General features: G+C 49.6%; 1 protein-coding gene across 3 annotated transcripts in view; it reads left to right on the forward strand.

Annotated features, from left to right (window-relative positions):
- Positions 1 to 19,858, forward strand: part of APBA1 (amyloid beta precursor protein binding family A member 1) — a 202,089-nt gene that overhangs the window by 135,280 nt on the left and 46,951 nt on the right. For all 3 annotated transcript variants that reach the window (XM_029920339.1, XM_029920341.1, XM_029920340.1), the window contains exon 2: positions 1 to 907. This exon is cut by the window's left edge and continues 343 nt beyond it. In XM_029920339.1, coding sequence (XP_029776199.1) covers positions 1 to 907 — 907 coding nt within the window. The remainder of the gene's footprint in view (positions 908 to 19,858) is intronic.

Consider the following 19,858-nt stretch of genomic DNA (forward strand, 5'->3'; position numbering starts at 1 on the left):
GCGCGCGCAGGACCCCGAGGACGAGAGCGCCTACGCCGTGCAGTACCGGCCCGAGGCCGAGGAGTACACGGAGCAGGCGGAGGCCGAACACGCCGAGGCCGCGCACCGCCGCGCGCTGCCCAACCACCTGCACTTCCACTCGCTGGAGCACGAGGAGGCGATGAACGCGGCCTACTCGGGCTACGTGTACACGCACCGGCTGTTCCACCGCGGCGAGGACGAGCCCTACGCCGAGCCCTACGCCGACTACGGCGGCCTCCAGGAGCACGTGTACGAGGAGATCGGGGACGCGCCCGAGCTGGAGGCGCGCGACGGGCTGCGGCTGTACGAGCAGGAGCGCGACGAGGCGGCCGCGTACCGCCAGGAGGCCCTGGGCGCGCGGCTGCACCACTACGACGAGCGCTCCGACGGCGAGTCCGACAGCCCTGAGAAGGAGGCGGAGTTCGCGCCCTACCCGCGCATGGACAGCTACGAGCAGGAGGAGGACATCGACCAGATCGTGGCCGAGGTCAAGCAGAGCATGAGCTCGCAGAGCCTTGACAAGGCGGCCGAGGACATGCCCGAGGCCGAGCAGGACCTGGAGCGCGCCCCCACCCCCGGCGGGGGCCGCCCTGACAGCCCGGGGCTGCCGGTGCCGGCGGGGTCGCAGCAGCAGCAGCAGCAGCAGCAGCAGCAGCAGCGGTCGGCGGGCCCCCCGGGGGGCGAGGCGGGGCAGCGGTACAGCAAGGAGAAGAGGGATGCCATCTCGCTGGCCATCAAGGACATTAAAGAGGCCATCGAGGAGGTGAAAACCAGGACCATCCGTTCGCCTTACACCCCCGACGAGCCCAAAGAGCCCATCTGGGTCATGCGCCAGGACATTAGCCCCACCAGGGATTGTGACGACCAGAGGCCGGTGGATGGAGATGTAAGTACGCGTGGGTTCGCTGCGCGCGTGGCCTTGCTTGCCTCCGGGAGACGAGTTCACGGGAAAAGGGGGCCTGGGGTTGGGGGACGCCAAAAACGCGCCCACCTGGAGCCTCGGAAGCAGCTTGCGTTTAAGTGCGCCTGGGTGAAACAGGTGGACCGGAGTTTAAGTGTTGAAGGCACTTAGCAGACCTTTAAAGGGATGGTTGTAAGTCAGTGGTTCTCAAACTGCGTGGAGCGCTAGTTCAGAAATCGATTTCTAGGCGTATCGCACTTCATATTTCTCACTTAGAGGGCCCTGGGGTGGGACATGAGAATTTGTTATTTTATTTTATTTAAAAAATTAAAAAAAAATTTTTTAATGTTTATTTTTGAGACAGAGACAGAGCGTGAGCAGGGAAGGGGCAGAGAGAGAGGGAGACACAGAATCCCAAGTGGGTTGCAGGCTCTGAGCTGTCAGCACAGAGCCCGACGCGGGGCTCGGACCCACAAACTTCGAGATCATGACCTGAGCCAAAGTCGGACACTTAACCAACTGAGCCACCCAGGGGCCCCTTAACATTTTTTTAACATTATTTATTTTTGAGAGACAGAGACAAACCATGAGCAGGGGAGAGGAAGAGAGACAGGTAGACACAGAAGCGGAAGCAGGCTCCAGGCTCTGAGCTGGAACCCACATGAACTGTGAGATGATGACCGAAGCCAAAGTCCGATGCTTAACTGACTGAGCCCCGCAGGCGCCCTGAGAATTTGTAACTTTAGTGTCAAGTAAAAACCAAGTCTGTTTGAACAAGGAGAGACTTGATCAGGAAACGCTTTTTGCAAAGGGGAGAAAGGTTCTTTTGTAACAGGACAGGATGGGTCCATAGCAATAGAAGAACGTCTGACTATAGGATCTGCATGGGTCTCTGGGGCTGGAGAAGAAAGAGGGTCTTTTTTATAGGAAGAGTAAAGTGGGCTGGAAAGAAGGAGGCATAGGGAACAGGGATGAAAGACTGGCCTGAATGCTCTGCAGAAGAGAGTGCTTTAACTGGAGGCCAGCCTGATCCCAGAGAGGCCCTTGAGGAAGGGTTGTAGGGTGGCTAAAAGGTCAAGGACCCGCAGGAAAGCAAAAGGCAAAGATTAATTAACCGACATTTTGTTCTAATGGGCAGTGAGCTAATCATTTATCAGGCAAAGAAAGTGAACTTGGAGGGTCTTTCTGGCCTTGTCACAGGTAAACAAGGGACACCTGTGAGTCTTAGGTAAGTCATATGGGGGGTGGACTTTGCAGTAAGCTATTTCCAGAACACAAAAGGGGAGGTTTCCTTAACCTTCGCTGTTTTCTGGAAGTACAGGGCTCAGGTGAAGCAATGTCAGCTAGGAGGGTCCCGGGTGTGCTGATGCTCCAGGCCACAGGACCACAACCTGAGAGCCACTTCCTTAAAGTCATCCCTTAACAGTTGGGAACCACCATCATGGCATCTTTGGAGAGTATCAGGGGAATCCTGAGCTTTTTCCTGCCAGGAGTTTCTGCCCTTTTTCATCCACTGTGGCTTTCAGGAAGGGAACAGGGCACCTTTTCCTCAAAAGTCTTCTCTGGGGTTTGAACTGAATTGTGCTTCCTTGGGAAGACGTACGGAAAGCTCTTGCTGTCCCTGCTGACATTTTCATTTTCCAATTATGAAATATCTCAGAAATTTGATAACATGGCGAGCTTGGATGTCACAGCCCATTCAAAATAAATCGATAAGGCTAACCTTTGTCTCCACAACCTGGCGCTAAAGCTTCTCTATCTTCTCTCACTTTTCCATTCGCTTGAATAATTTTTAAGCACTTTCATTTAAAGTGGGAGCTTGGAGTAAAAGAAAGGTTAGGAGGTTAAATTCAGTTTCATTCAATTCTGCATTCTGTGATTGCACCCGGCTATTTCTCAGTCCATCTTTTGGAGTGAGAAGCCGTTATTGGAAACTGTGTGTTCATTCGACTTACGCGTGAAGGGCTGTGGAGGTCAGAGGTATCTTTCACCTCGTCTTTAAGTAACAGTCAACATTTGCTGCTGGCTGATTAAATCGCTGGCACCTTTCAGGAAAGGTGGGAAACTGGTTCGGAATGGATCTGCGTCCTCCCCAGCAAGGGGGCAGCATTGGGCCAGTTAGTTTGGCGATGCTCTGTGCCTCGCCTCTGTTGTCCAGGCTTCACATGCCAACAGTTAAAGACAGGTGCACTCAGGTGTAGACTTCCCCTTGACCTCCAGCTGCCGCCAGGTTCCTCCTGGCAAGAAGGGAAATACTGCAGCATTTAGCAAATGGAGTGGAAATGGAGTGAGTTTTCAAAAGTAAAGACACGGTAGGGGTGCCTGGGTGGCTCAGTTGGTTAAGCATCCGACTTTGGCTTGGGTCATGATTTCGTGGTTCGTGAGTTCGAGGCCCGCATCGGGCTCTGTGCTGACAGCTCAGAACCTGGAGCCTGCTTCCGATTCTGTGTCTCCATCCCTCTCAGTCTTTCCCCTACTCACCCTTGTCAGTCTCTCTCTCCCTCAAAAAAAACAATTAATAAACATTTTTTAAAAATTTTAAAAAGTAAGGAGGTGGCAAGAGACTGGGTTCTACATGCTTTTAGAAACTCGGAAAGCCATCAGAGAAGTTGCAAGACCATTAGGTCCAGATGCAGTCTTCTTTCTCATATACACTAGCTCCTTGATGTAACTGACTTCACCCCATGGTCCCTGCAGCCTCACAAGGAACCCACAACACAGCCCACATTAGGGGTGAGGCTTGCTTTGATTTATTTGAAGTAGGAGAACAACTTAAGTCTCTTACGCGATGTTACATTCAAAAGCTAGAATTAATGATTGGATATTGGATGATGCTTTAGAAATTCACACTGTCAGAAACTCAGCTTGATGGTAAGAGGTCGGCGAGTAGGGCTTACCAGGTTATGAAGAGTTAATACAAAGTAAAAGCCAAAATGTGTGCTTTATTTAAAATATTCTGTCTGTCATTTTTAAGCTGTTTGAATTTGTGCGTTTTATTCCATCTGTTCTGCCATGTTCAAAGGAAGGACCTTCGGGGCGCCTGGGTGGTTCAGTTGGTTGAGTGTTCAACTTCGGCTCAGATTATGATCTCATGGTTCATGAGTTCAAGCCCCACATAGGCTGTTTGCTATTAGCGCAGAGCCTGCTTCGGATCTTCTGTCCTCCTCTCTCTGCCCCACCCTCACTTGTGCTCCCCTGCTCCCTCTTTCTTAAAAATAAAACATTAAAAAAAATTTTTTTAAAAAGAAAGACCTTCATTTCTTACCTCTTTGATGGCATCATGAGGAGAAAATAGAAATATATGCATTCTGTTGATTTCCATCTTAGCATCAAGAAATATGTACTGAATGCTGTCTGTGTCTGCTATTATAGAAAATGAAAAAGCACTGTAAAAAAGTGTGGTCGGGAGTCTGCCTGGAAAGTACTTGTTATAAAATACAAATTGCTGCCTTTCCTTTCCAAATTGGAGTAACAGGGGGGGAAGGGGGGGCAGGGATTCGTTTTCGTTTTGTTTCATTTCATTTTGTAAATCCTCCCTGTGATTCTGAAGCATATAAAAGATTAGGAACCACCCATTCACTGGAAGCCAATGTATCATGTGGGCAGTTTCCCCATGTGAGGTCTGTGGTTTTGAGACTTGACTACATCGTTTATTAGCTCAGGTATGATGTTAGCAAAGGAGACTGTCCCCTTGTGGTCGTGGTCAGCTGGCCTGGACGAGGCGCCTGGGGTTTCTTGCTGTAATTGCAGTGCATTGTCAAATGGCATTCTGGGAAACTACAGTGAGCAAATAGGAGGAAAGAAAAACGACCTGCATTACTAACTTGCCAGACGTAACCGCTGACAGCTGCATCCGCTTTTAATACCCCTTCTCATTCCCTCGGACTTGAGCACCTTGCTCTCTACTGGAGCAAAGTGGCATTTGGTTTTGCTTTTTCAAATATTTTTCCAGTGTTTTCTTTCTTTCTTTCTTTCTTTTTTTTTTTTTGAAAGAGAGCATGAGTCAGGGAGGGGCAGAGAGAGAGGGAGACACAGAATCTGAAGCAGGCTCCAGGCTCTGAGCTGTCAGCACAGAGCCTGACACGGGGCTCGGACTCACAAACTGTGAAATCATGACCTGAGCTGAAGTCAGAGGCTTAACCGACTGTGCCGCTCAGGTGCCCCAAAGTAGCATTTGTTCATGAGCGTCTCATGCGGAATGCAAAGTTGGGGTTGCTCAGTAGCCAGAACTTGAACATATATCAGCACTGATTGAAAATAATTGTTTTCGGGGGCCCTTGGGTGGCTCAGTGGGTTAAGTATCCGATTTCGGCTCCGGTCATGATCTGGTGGTTTGTGAGTTCACACCCCATGTCTGGCTCTGTGCTGACAGCTCAGAGCCTGGAGCCTGCTTCAGATTCTGTGTCTCCCTCTCTCTCTGTCCCACTCCTGCTTGCACTCTCTCTTTCTCAAAAATAAACATTAAAAAAATTTTTAAAAAAAGAATAATTGTTGGTGGAAAATTGTAACAATACTTAAGTGCTTTGCTTCTAGTAAATAGTTCTCCTTTCCACATATATTTGAAAACTACTTCCCAAAGCCCTTCTGGAAAAAATACCATTAACGAATGAATGACCAGTTCTGCAAAGTTTCATGGCCTACCAGTCTCTGTTTAAGCAACAGAAATCATTCTGGGGGGCACCTGGGTGGCTCAGTTGGTTAAGTGTCTGAATCTTGATTTTCGGCTTAGATCATGATCTCACAGTTAATGAGTTTGAGCCCCACATCGGGCTCTGTGCTGACAGTGCAGAACCTGCTTGGGATTCTCTCTCCCTTTCTCTCTCTGCCCCTCCCCTGCAGTCAGTCTGTCTGTCTCTCTCTCTCCAAAAAAATTATAAAAAATCGTTCTGAGTGGAGAACAGAAGCCTGGTGGCATCGGAGAGATGGGTAGTGGCAGGCATTCAGTGTCATTCGGAGGCTTTTGGCGATGTTGAGTTGTGTTGTGCCGCTTGAAATGGTGTTGAGCTCTACTCCCAAAGCTACCCTTAAAGGACAGTAAAATAATAAAAAGAAAGCCACAAGCAGCAGGAGACCGCAGGAGACAACAGCAGGAGAGACGAACACAATCCCAGGACACCACATGCGGACTGGCTCGTGGTGCTCCCTGGGTGCCTGGTTGTCCTCTTCCTTCTTCCGTCAGGCGTAGGGAGGACAGCCCAGCCCCCCAGAAGTCCGGCACGGCCACCAAAGGGACAGCGCTGTGTGATGCTCCCTCTGAGCCCGAGCATCTGCAGCTTCATGTGATGATGACGGTGTCAGGGGTCATTAGATGGCAGAGCCTCTGTCAGCACGGGTCCCGGGGGGCGGCCATGAGCAGTGCCCCCCCCCACCCATGACCCTGGGGCCGTGTGCCAAGAGAGGCATCAGCTTGTGTTGTTTGCAGCCTTGAGGACTTGGAGCGGTTGTGACCGCAGCCTGGCCTGAGCGACACTGACTAATACGCTGATAGGTCTCTGTTGACTCTGCTAAGTGCCTGTTAGGATCTGTGCCGTGGGTCCCCAAGGAAGGCTGGGGAGTTAGAGACCCCACGTACCTCAGGTGGGGTGTGTGTGTCACTGGAGAAATTAGATTCCTTCTCCAGCCCAGGTGCCAGGCTACCACTCCCCTGGCCCCACCCTCTGTGGGGCTTACTGTAAAGGAAAGGGTGACTCAGAGAAGCCCTGGGTCTAGGGACACGAGTCACAGCTGAAAACTGGAATGAGGCACCTTAAACCACACAGGGCCTACTAAGCAGTGAGCAACGCTGAGAATGCCTTCATTTCATAGCTGTCAGGCTTAGGAGCCACCCGCCCCTGGCCCCTTGCAGAAGGTTAGACCGCCCCCTCCCCCCAGGAAACAGCCCTGAGCAGATACCTACAGGTACTCATGTTGGGGGTTTCCTGACAGAACACCTGGGTGCCCATCCCATCACACCACAGTGAAGTTTCCTGCCTCTTGTGAATCTTCCAGTGGGCTTTCTGGGGACCCACTGTCGTTAAATATTTTGAGTGGACACCCAGGAATCACCCAACATCTGAAGAATGTCTATAATATGAAAGACAAAGACACAAAAAAAGCAAACAGAGAAAGGAACTTGAAGAAATGAAAGCAGTGCTCAGAGCAAGAGAAAACTGTAAAATACTTACTGGTAGGAGAAAATACGGGAGCCATTTAATTACACGGGGTTTGCGGGGGTGGCTCAGTCGGTTAAGCCACTGACTTCAGCTCAGGTCATGATCTCAGGGTCTGTGGGTTCGATCCCCGCGTCAGGCTCTGTGCTGACAGCCTGGAGCCTGCTTCCGATTCTGTGTCTCCCTCTCTGTTTACCCCTCCCCCACTTACCCTCTGTGTGTCTCTCTCTCTGTCTCTCAAAAGTAAATAAACATTAAAACAAAATCCCGCCCCCAATTTTTTACTATAAAGTATGACAGAAGAAATATAAAATTTTTTTAATTTTAAAAATCTTTCAGTAGGAAGAAGACAAAATTGAGGGAATCTTCCAGAAAATAGAACAAAGAAGGCAAAAGGAATGGAAAGGAAATAGGAACATAGATAAAATGCAGAAATGATGAAACAAAATGTGAGAATTGCCTGGCAAAAAGACGCCCCTGGGTACCTAGAACAGTGACGTAAAAAAAGACTGCGGCATGGAGCTTTCAGAACAGGCGGAGGAAGAGTGGGTCCTGCAGGCTGGCCAACAGGTTAGAGCAGGTCACAAATGGTCAGGAATCACAATGGTATTGATCATCTCAAAAGCAGTGCTAGAATCTGGCAGGCCTGCACACCCCTAATTACCAGTTCAGTGTGAAGGTAGAGTCGACATGTTTTCAGATACGCGGGGGTCCCAGAAAACTTACATCCCATGTACCTTTGCTCAGGCTACTAGAGGATTGCTCCCTGAGAATGGAAGCATAAATCAAGAAAGAAGATGAGGGGCACTGGCCACTCAGTAGGTAAAGCATCCGACTGGCTCAGGCCGTGATCTCATGGTTTGTGAGTTCAAGCCCCAGGTTGGACTCTGCACTAATAGTGCAGGAACTGCTTAGGATTCTCTCCCTCGCTCTCTCCCTCTTTCTCTCTCTCAAAATAAAACTTAAAAAAAAAGTTTGGGGGAATAGGGTGTCACACAGGAAAGAGCCAGAAGGACTCCTGTCTGTTCTGGGGTGATATAGAAGGAGAGCCCAGATGACAGCCATGTAGGGGACCGGAACCTGCGGGGTTTCCAGAAAGTCTGGGAGTGAGAGATTTCCTAATATATTTGTACCAAGAGGCATCTTCGATTGTTTTAGCAGAGTTTGGCATAAATTACTGATCAGTGCACAGAAAACGAAGCAAATGGAAAAACAGTGCAGTTGTTGGCACTAAAAGCAGTAGTTACACAGGCGAGAAATGCACTCGTGTTCCGCGTGAGTCTCAGCAGGGAATTGCATGTGCATAGTCTTCAGGGTATAAACACCGAACATTGGTTAACCAGAAATTGGGAAGCTGAGAGGAGGAGGGAAGGTAGAGTGTAAAAGAGGTAAATCCTGGTCTTTTATAGACACCAAGAAGTAATGGCTAGAATGGAAAAGTCAAGGTGAGGCAGTGTGTGTGTGGAAGCTCCCAGAAGGAATGCTGAGGGACTTGGCAGTGAGGCCATGGCACAAGGAGGAACAGGGAGACAGACGGTGGTTTTTGCCAAACGCCTGACTTTTCAAACTATAGTCATGCATTTCTTTGCCTTAAATTAAAAACGTTAAAGAACAGAATCCCTCAGAGTATTTGCTGTACAGAGGGATCATCTCAATGTTACAATTTTCTTGAAAAAAGAAAAGCCAACACCTCTATATATTACGTGCACAATGTATAGAAAATGAGCCGTATGGTCACTGTATCATATGGTGAGACACGTGTAACGTTTTGTGTGTGTGAAGCGTGCACACTTCCATTTGGCTCACATCCACACACAGAAGAGTAAAGAAGGGAAAAGTAGGTCATGGCTGAGGTTATGCTCCTTAAAGTTGAAGAACACTCATTAGGAAGTGGATTTGCACCTCGACCATGAAAAGTTTGAAGAGTTCAGGCACTGTGGGCCTGATAACGGACGTAGAGTCTGGAAACCACCAAGTGTGTCTGGGAGGGGGCCCAGCAGCGTACAAACCACCGCCGGGGGAGCCACGCGGGCCGAGGTCAGATGTGGATGCGCTGAGTCCTCCTCGGATCTGTATACTTATTTAGGTTAATGGGTTTTTTGTTTGTTGTTTGTTTTATTTGGAGAGAGAACACAAGCGGGAGAGCGGGAGAGAGAGAATCCCAAGCAGGCTCTGGACTTGAGCACAGAGCCCAATGTGGGGCTCCATCCCAGGAACCATGAGATCATGACCTGAGTCAAAATTAAGAGTCAGAGACAACCACTGAGCCACCAGGGGCCCTTAGGTTAATGGTTTTTGCCTTAAAAGTGAAATGTCTGCAGGATGCCCTCCTTGACCAGTGTACGTCTCGCGCCCCCGTTCTGCCAGGACCTGGCTCAGGACCAGTGCAGATTGCCCTGTCCCTGCCATGGGCGAGTAATGCTCTAAGGAACAGAACTCAGTCGTCAGTAACAAAAAAGTGAGTCATTTTTCCTTGGACTGTGAGGACCCGAACTAAATGGGGTAATTTTTTTTGAAAGAGGTAAAGGTCTTACTGTTACAAACGTCAGAATGAAAAGGCTTGACCTTGAAATCCCTTTGGGAGCACAAAGAATTCATTTCAGTCGTGAAAAAACAAAGGGGCATCGGAGAGTACAGGCTTTGGCTCTCTCCCCCTGGATTCGAAGCCTCGTCTCTGATTGCTTAACTCACCTTTCTAGTTGCACTGCCCCAGGGGGCCCTGTCTACAGGGCTGAGCGAGTATCTCCCCACCGACCACAGGCCATTGCCGTGGCGGAATCACTGGGGCAAGCCCCTTGCCGGGCGATCCGCACAGCACAAGGCGCCGTCTCCAATTGGGCTTTGTGCTCTGCGGAGTGAAATTAATGATGGGAAGATGGATTTTTTTAACCCCCAGCCTCTAATCTTTCCTCCTGGCTCAACCCGCTCCCAGGAGGGCTTTCTCAGCTTCCTCAAGGCTCACCTCACTAGCCAGTGCGCATGTGACACCGCTCTGGGGAATACGGGGAACGCGCCCAGGAAGGAAATGGATGATGTAGCCAGAGACAAATCTGCTCTCACTTTCCAGATCGAAACTCGGTGCACAGGGCCACAGTGGGTGTGCCTGACCTGATCGCTTAATAAATTGGGGCTCAGGAAACTTCGCAGGAGTCTTTAGAAAAATTGTTAGCTCCCCCAGCTGTGCTCTCTCTTGATGTTTTCTGATAAGCAGATTGGGGCCGTGGAGGGGAGGCAGGGAAGGTGCAGGGAGAGGAGCAGATATGTAGTGCATAATTGAATTCCGTGGTAACCCAATTAAACCCCGGCCCATGCAGTCCTGGGGAATTATGAAATGGGATTTATCTATAGACATGATCCTCTTCCGAATGAGACCCTCTCCCATTACAAGGCTAACTGTCAGCATGTTCTTAATACAGAATGCAGTCTCTCAACCCACTTGCTTTGAAACAGTTTTCAGTGGCTACTTTCTTGAGAATAGCCGTCAAGAGGGTTTTGGGATAACAGGCACTTGACTGTGTGCTTGGCGTGCCTAGTCGATTTCTCTAGTTGGTCAGGCCCTTCCTGCAGGGCACCAAAAACTTAATAAGAATTGGAATGGATCAGGGGCACCTGGGAGGCTCAGTTGGCTAAGCGTCCAACTTCAGCTCAGGTCGTGATCTATGGTTTGTGGGTTTGAGCCTCATGTCGGGCTCTGTGCTGACAGCTCTGAGCCTGGAGCCTGCTTCAGATTCTGTGTCTCCTTCTCTCTCTACCCCTCCCCTGCATATGGTCTGTCTCTCTCTGCTTCTTAAAAATAAATAAATGTTTTTTAAAAAATTGTTTTTAAGGGTAGTAATGGAAGAAGATTCGGAGCAGGGCTGGACATTTTGGCTTGAGTTTTCTAGACAGAGTAGCTTAAATATCTCTGGCTTATGTGACCCAGGGGCCTCAGCCTGCCACTGTGCCAATCTGACACATTTCACAGAACTTTAGAGGGCAAATCAACCTGGATATCTGATTCCCTTTGTCTTGGGCAAAGACAAAGAGATTCCCCGAGGAAGTAATTTCTTAGTGTAAATTCCAGGCATGACCGGACAGACCCCCCTGGACCGAGACCACGTGGCTCCTTTGGCATGGAAAGACTCCCATCCCACCCCCTGGGCTCACCTCACTCACTGACCTGGTAGTTACAAATTCCAAACCTAATCCTGCTTACCCACACTTGCTCCCATGCCACACATCTTACCACACAGGCTCTCCCTTCTATCCACACCACAGCCCCATTCAGTGGAGCCAAGGCCCCACTCTCTAAATAGAGGATTCCCAAGATTCCAAGCTTCCTGATTAGAATCTCTGGATCTTGGGTGCCGGATCAGTATTTCTGAGGCCCGCTCAGAGTTGGCAACCACCAACTTAAACTGTGGACTACAGTCTAACACTTAATTCTTCATGATGTTAGTTTCTCCTGTCTCGCACGCATGAGCCCATTGCCTGTCTAATTCACTCTCAGTCGGCTGAAGGCACTGTGTCATGTCCTTGTCTTGCATCAGAACACGTCCACAGAATGGATGCCCAGTTAGTGTTTGTTAATGTAAATTTTGCAGTTCACCTGCTGTGGTTACCTTCAGCCGCTTTCTTCCTTAAGCTACAGTTTCCTCGTCAGTAGAATGAGTTAGAGTTATTCCCCCCTGATGATTCATGAGAGAGTGTGATGTAGCAGACACAGAGTCCCCTGCAGAAATGTGACTTGAGAATCACGAGTGTGCGTTCGTTGCCTTAGTAGGTCAGAGCTCACTGAACATTCAGGGCTGGCCATTGGCAGACTGGGAATTAGAGGGAGCCACCCATAGCACCCCTTCTCTGCACTCATGTTTCCCTTTGCTCCCCTGCGGCACTCGGAGCCCGTGTGAGCCCTCGCTGTGCTGCCCTTCATGGTCTGCACCATGGTGACCCGAGTCCCCCCTTCCACCCTCGTCCTCCAGGGCTGTCCGATTAAGTCCCCCTGGACTGCTGATTAGTGATAATGGCAACATGCACCACCCCGTTCAGATAACATTTGCCTTTTGTTGGCGTCCTGCATTCCAGAGGCTGATTGGAGAAAGTATGTTGAGGCATTAAGGCATTTGACACTACTTCATCAGAAACCAGCCACTCTCCTGCCAAGAAGGAAATCATGCCCAAATCCTGGGAAGTGAGGGCTCGATGGCAACACCTGCCCTGATCATGTGTGCTTTGCTGCCCACTTTTTTTTTCTTTAACATTGAGAAAGATGAGGGAGTGAGTGTGGAGAGATGTCTGGGCATCATCTCGGCCTTGATTGTCTTGAGTCACCTCCTCCTGTCTCCTCTCCCTCTTCCCCTGCCCCGAAATCAGCATCAACCTTAGTCAATTTTTTCTTTAAACTGTTGCTAGGAAACTATTGACCAAGGTCAAGTGCACATGCTAATTCATTAAGACTTGTTAGCAGCATCTTATCCTGTCGACCTTGCGGTTGTATTGTCAAGCATGCAAGGGCAGATGAAACCATTGTTCCGCCGCTGAGCGAGTCTGTTTTGGGAAGGGTTGTTTTGAACTGAGAGGTCGCCTCCTGGTGACCCACGCCTCCTCAGGGAGTTGGGGCCAGCCATAGTTTTTCCAGGATCTGGGTAGCAAGGGATGGAGTTGAGGTGGGATCTGAAGTTAAGTAGACAGGCTTTAGGAGGGATAGATGTTCACTGAGGGCCTGATTTCCCCCAAGTGGATCAATCCCTGGCTGGAAGAGATGTATCCTTGGCATGCGAGGGAGGGAGCCGTGATGGGGAGAGGCATAGGGGGACATTGTCCTGGGATAGTTAGCTCTGTTCTGTTCCCATTTGTGTCCTGGTAAAGACTAGACTCTAAGCCTCCGTATCTCAGAGTGTCCTCCTGGCCTGCCGGGGAAGCGTGTACATCCCAGTGTTGACTGTTCAAACCAACTTTGTTCTTTGTTTTCTGTTCAGAAAAAAGTGGGGGGGGGGTGGCAGACCCTCTAGGTCAGCACCCCAGAAGATTATCCAGTAGTATAACCTTAGAACAAAGGTCTGCTACCAGGAGAGCAAAGATGGGCCGCCATATATTTCACCAAGCAGACCTTCCCAATAGGAAGCTTTCCTGACGCGGGTGATGTCAAAGGAACAAGTGTTCCCGGCCATCTGCCAGGCCAAGTGCCATACAGTGATTGAGCTGAGTTGTTACAGTTGTTCCCCTGCTAACGCTTCTGGGTGGAATTAAGCACCAGCTACACACAAGGCATCGCCTATGAGTAAGAAACAGGGCCTGGCCGCAAAGCTACACTATTCTTCATTTTGTCGGCTAGTTGCAGCCACTAGCCCTGGTCACTGACTGCAAGTCTGTCTCACGATTTTTCATCGACTCATTGAGTAAATATCTTCAGGTCCCTCCTGTGGGTCAGGCACTGCGTCAGACACCAGGGGTATAGCTGCAACTGAGATGCAGGCTCTGCCTAGAATAGACACAGACCCTGCCTATGCAGTGGTTATGAGCCACTCTAGCTAGTCCTTCCATGCCCCCCCCCAGCCAGCCCCTCCAAGCCTTCTCTGCTCCTGATGCTTTCATCTGAAGGCTTACATAGTGTCTAAGCTATCTCCTGCTCAGTAACAAATTGCCCCAAAACACTGACCTAAAACAAGTGCCAGTGATCATCTCACAGCGTCTGTGATTAGGAATCTGGCCTGGTTTAGCTCGTCATCTGCTTTAGGGTCTTTCAGAGGCTGTAGTCGAGTGTCACTGGCCTGCGGTAGCCTTCAGGCTCTATTGGGGAGAGACCTGTTCCTAAGGTCATTTGCTCCTCAAGGGACTGTTGGACTCCAGGCCTCAGTTCCAAGTTGACTGCGGGCCAGAGGTGTCCTCGGTGCCCCTCAGGCTTACTTAATAAAGCAAGTGGGCTAAGAAGGACATAGAGGCTGATAATAAGGTAGATGTCACAGTCTGTTGTGACGCACTCAGAGTGAAAGCCCATCACCTATGCTGTATTTTATTGCTTAGACTAAGTCACTAGCCCACGCTCCCTCCCTAGGGAGGGGCTTTCATGCCAGGAGATGGGGCTCACGGGGCCATCGAGAAGTCTGCCTACCACATTTGGTGTCTGTCATGTGCCAACAAGGAATGGTGGACATAAAACCTGAGGACTCGGCAGTGGCTTGTCCATCCCCAGCTGACTTGTCGGCCATTCCCCCCATGGAGGCTGTATCTGTTGTGTCTGTTATGTTGTCTGGCTGAGAACAGATCTGCCGGTCCTGAAGTGGCCCACAGAGCACGAAGCCCAGGTGCTGTGAAGGGGCATGGGGGTGTGGGCCAGCACAGAAGTGAGCGAGGCAACCACGTCAGGGGAGCTCGGCCTCAGGAGCCTGTGGAAGCGGGGCACAGGAGAGACTGTCCTGAAGGATTCTTCACAAGCAGAGGATTTTGACTTTAGTCTCAAGGGTCCACCAGGGTCAAAGGAATTTGTTGTAAAGACTCCTTCATAAGTTGGAACAGAGGCTTTTTAACATTTTTTGTTAGTGTTTATTTTTGAGAGAAACACAGAGACAGAGTATGAACAGCAGGGGAGAGTCAGAGAGAGATGGAGAACACAGAATCCAAAGCAGGCTCCAAGCTGCCAGCACAGAACCCGACGTGGGGCTCAAACCCACAAACTCTGAGATCATGACCTGAGCTGAAGTCAGATGCTCACCCGACTGAGCCCCTCAGGTGCCCAGGGCAGAGCTTTTCCATCAGTGTCTATGGATCCCACTGAACCTTGGGGTTGGGGGTGACCTGGGCCGTTGGGCATGTCGCCTTCCACTCTGGAAACCTGATCTGGGTGCTGGACCCCTGATGACCCAGTGGGTTGTACGAATTTATCGCTTTTGTATACCATGATGCAGAAAAGGCTGAGAGGCACAGAGTCGAAGGTCTCCTTGGGCTAACAGAGCCATGCAGGAGGGAACAGCCCTTGAGGCCGGCTCTCCTCTTGTGGCCTGGACTGCTTCCTCAGGTGTGGAGTGTGGATCGATTCTTTATGCCCCCCTTGTAACCAGAACCTTGCAGCGGGTCGTTTTCCACCACAGGTGTTATCCATTATTGATGAGGTCTGGAGAAGGCAGCAGTGAATAATTAAGTAGGTTTCAGGTGCCGATTGAACACTAAAGGAAGGAAAGAATGAAAATAAGAGCACCAGGGAAAGAATTCTGAATTCTGTTGTGCCCACGGGACACTAGATAATAGACATTTTCTGTAACTTTCCAGAAGGCCTAAGGGTTTTCTTCATCGTTTGTCTGATTTTGAGTCTCGTGTGCTGGCACTTCTCTAGTTAGTAACCGAACAAATTATAAGCTTTCCACAGCAGCGGCGAAGATGGTAATGACTTTAGCGTGCCCTCAGTGGTTCACGAATTCAAATCAAAGCAATGTTAAAGAGTGATCGTGGGGGAAATGGCTTCTCCAGTGAGTTGAGGTGAGTCCACAGGTAGGGAGTCTTCAATCTGGACACTTGAGGATCAACACCAGAGGTTTTCTGTCTTTTAAATAGTTAATGGAGGGGCGCTTGGGTGGCTCTGTCAGTTAGGTGTCCAACTTTGGCTCAGGTCATGATCTCACGCTATTTGGGGGCACCTGGTGGCTCAGTCAGTCCAGCATCCAACTTTGGCCCAGGTCATGATCTCATGGATCATTGATTCAAGCCCCGCCTTGAGCTCTGTGCTGACAGCTCAGAGCCTGGAGCCTGCTTCGGATTCTGTCTCCCTCTCTCTGCCCCTCCCCCACTCACTCTCTGTCTCTGTCTCTCAAAATAAAATAAAGACATAAAAAAAGTTTAAAAAAAATAGTTAATGTAAAGAAGAAAGCATTTGAGAGATTCCCAGTGCTATAAATGGACTCCGGCCCCGCCCGCCATTTTGAAAGGGGCGCTCTTGACCGACAGCTGTAGGAACTGCGTCACATCTGCCTGGCTCAGAGGAGGCGCATCCGACTGCCAGCAGGCATGGGCAGAAACACGGCGAGAAGGAGAGAGAAGGGCACCCTGTTTCCCACTCTGGCCTGCAGAGTTGTCCACAGTGCAGGAAACCACAGCATGGGTGGACTTTTCAGCTGTGAATTGTTCAGGTCCTTGGCTTCTCTCTTTTCTACCTTTTGACCCTATCACAACTCCCTGATCAGGTAGACTCAGAGAAGAACTGGTCAGCATGTGTGATCAAGGGTTTGGTGACAAGGAAGGCTGAAGCCATCCTTAGGCTGAGTTTCTTGGATGTTCTGTTCCCTTCATCTCTCTTGCACCCACGTCCTTCCCCATTGCCATGGCTTGTTACAAGGTGACTGGCGTGGGGATGTCTGTGTCCTGTATTCAGCCTTCAGAAGCACCCTCCCCCAGTTTCCACGAGATTCCTCCAGTCCATTTCCACCTGCATTTGTCTTGACCTTCTGCGAGGGCCAGTGGACATGGCCCAGCTTTTGAGCCTGACTGGGGATTACCTGTTGGTTTGGGTCAAACCTTGCTGGCCCTGGGGGCAGCTTTCTTTGTTGGGTTTGTACGGTTAGCCTGCCACATCCCCCTTACTCTGAATTCAGCGCAAGGATGTTGGAGGCACGCGGCAAACGTCCAGAGCGGCGAGGGTCCGCTCCAGCGTCCCGGCCCCCAGAGGCGCAGGCCCTGCACAGCACCACATGGCCGGGTGCATTCGGATGCAGGCTCTGAGAGAGCCCCCTTTTCTCATCCCCCACCCCTCCTTTGCTCATGAGCTGAGTGCTTTTTCGCAGGTTCTATAAACGTAGCAGAGTTTAGAGTGTGTGAAAGTTTCTGGTTGCACCTCAGAACCGAGTTTATTTTCCCCAGAAATAGTAGGCGGCACTGCCAGCAGGGGTAGGCCAGCCCCTTCTCACAAACATCAGGTGACTGCGCTCAGCGGTGACGCGTGACCGCCACCCGGAGCCTTTCAGGCACCCAGGGGTTAATGCGAATGAGTCAGACACCCCGGGAGGTGGTCACATCTCCTGTTACAGGTTGGGCACCTAACACCACTGGAACTGATCCACCAGACGGGCACTGAGGTCAGGAGTTAGCCCCAGCTCACTAGCGGAGGCACCAGGGCTGGCCCGGCTGCCCAAATAGCACCCGGAGTGATGGAGAATTTTTGGATGTACCAGTTCGAGTGTCACGAAGAGGAGGTAGGTGGGTCCCAGGGCTTCAGAGTGATGTTTGCCTCTTGGTTCTCGGCGTTCTGACCCTAGTGCTGTGACACTGTAAATTCCCTGCGCCTCCCTCCGTTCTCAGAGTGTGGGAATAGGGCAGGAGATTCCCTGGGGGCGGATGCAGCCAGGTCCATCTGTTGCTTGGAAGCTCCAGATGACATAGAGAGAGAGAGAGAGAGAGAGAGGCCATTTGGTCATGTAGAAGGACAGGTTCTGGGCTCTTTGCTTCGTCTCCATCAACATCGTGTTCTCCTAAACTAGTTACCCAGGGTACCGTGGCCTCCCCCTGTGTCTTCTGTGCTGTGTCTTTTGCCTTCACGATGCTAATGCCAATGAGTGAGCTTAGTGCCTTGCACGTTAGGAACTGCTTTTCTAGACGAGGTAATGCGCCTAATGTGCCCTGGCCGGGGCCTGGTCCACAGTAAGTCTTCCGAAAACGGCGGCTGCTACTCTTCCTAGTCGGTAATGTGTTTTTACAGCAAACAGTGTGCTCTTGGCTGCGTTGCATCGTATAAACTACAAGTGACTTCGGTTTTTCCTCTTAGGGAACTCGGCTCCGGAGATCTGGGAAGGAAAGTGCAGGCCCCCAGTGGGGAGATGAGAGGCTGACCCCCTCATTTGTCCATCACAAATTGTATGCATTTCAAACACACAGAGTGAGGGCCTTTCAAAGGTAACAGATAACCTGTGTTTCCAGATTGGCTTTAACAGCTGGTAAGTTATCTCAACTTACAGTAATGACACTGGTTAATAGTTAATTCAGCTTTTTGTTTTCTTTTTTCTTTGGGTTTTTTTTTTTTTTTTTTTTGCCTTTGAGTCCCTGGCTTCTGAAGCTGAAGGCCCTTTGGATAACAATAAAATGAATTACTTGCTGACAGTGTGAGCCCCTCTCTTTGAGGAGACAGCTGCATTGCAATGCTGTCTCTGAGCTCCAAGGTGGCCCCGGGTCTTCACCTACAGCCGGATTGTGGGGGCTCGGGGCTGGGGCTGGGAGCACCCGCCCTGCCCCCCTCTCCCTGTGGGAAAAGAGAGAATAAAAATGGTTAGAATATTTTAAACGACAGTTATCTCAAAATGTTCCATTGGTATTAATTGAATTCATTATAAATGTGTATATAAAACACTTCATTAGGCCCAGGCTATTATCATTTTAATGACATAATTATGCCCCCACAATGCCTGTGCTAACTTTCCTACTTCACCACATTAAGGAAACAGAACTGTGCATTGATAATATAGTTTGAATTGAGAGTGAATAATTACGGATTTCTTAACCAGTTTCAATTTTCAAAAGCCCAAACATGTCTTAGAGCAAGAAAACCTATAACTCTAACATGCAGCAGGGTTAATTTAAAACAACTTAAATCAGTGAGGAAAACTATGTTTATTTGAGAAAGGGGATAAAGATGGTGTAGCAAAAAAAAAAAATTATTCAGGGATACTGGAACTAGAGAAACGCAGTGCAGCCCCTGAAGCAGAAGTTTGCCAAAAGAAGTCGAGACCGTGCCGGAGCCTGCAGCAGGCAGCCGCAGCTTTGAAATCCCAGATGGGACCAGAGGGCTCAGGCTGGTAAGGAACTGAAGGACCAAGCGCTCGGTCATGGTCTGTATGAAATGCTACCTTTGAGAGCTCTTGCGTGCATAGTATCGTTCTGTTCACACGAGGACGTGTGATTTGCAAGCGATGTCTGACGAGCCAACAGACCGTGCTCAAGGATCATGAACAGAATCCTGATCTGCACTTGGGTAGTGATACCACGTGAACACGTGCTACATGGGTTCAAGACCGACTCTGGGTATCAGCGTATTTTGTTTTCTGTCTCCTCTGGCTTAAAAGGTTGATGTCCGTGCGTGCTTCCCTGTGTTCAACATATTTATCGAACTCCTGTTGTATATTTTATGGAGAATCTTGTATTAAGCCCTTAGAAAAGAAAAATTATCACATGCTGGGTGCCTCAGTCAGTTAAGTGTCCAACTCATGATGTCAGCTCACGGTTGTGAGATTGAGCTCCAAGTCGGGGTCTGTGTTGGTGTGAGACTGCTTGTGATTCTCTCCTTTTTGCTGTACGCTCCTCTCCTGCTCACATGCACGGTCATATTCATTCATTCTCTCTCTCTCTCTCTCTCTCTCTCTCTCTCTCACACACACACACACACACACACACACACACACACACAAAATCATCACATTCTGCCTTCATAGTGCGTAGTAAAGTATTATAATTAAACCATCCTATAGCATTTCAACAAAACATATAGGAGAAGGTGATGTATGTAAGAATGGCACCAGGAAAACACTGGCAATGTCATAGTGCCAAGGTAGAGTCCAGGATTTATTATATACATAGGCAGGAACCACTGAAATTTTTTAATTGAGGCATGATTGCTCAGAGCTTGTTAAAATTGTATTTAAAAAACTTTTCAATGTTTGTTTTTGAGAGAGAGAGACAGAACATGAGTGAGGGAGAGGCAGAGATCGAAGGAAACAACAGAATCACAAGCAGGCTCCAGGCTCTGAGCTGTCAGCACAGAACCTGATGCAAGGGCTGAAACCCACGAACCCTGAGATCATGACGTGAGCCGAAGTTGGACACTTAACCCACTGAG

The sequence above is a fragment of the Suricata suricatta genome, chromosome 13 (assembly GCF_006229205.1).
Source record: "Suricata suricatta isolate VVHF042 chromosome 13, meerkat_22Aug2017_6uvM2_HiC, whole genome shotgun sequence".
Taxonomy (NCBI): domain Eukaryota; kingdom Metazoa; phylum Chordata; class Mammalia; order Carnivora; family Herpestidae; genus Suricata; species Suricata suricatta.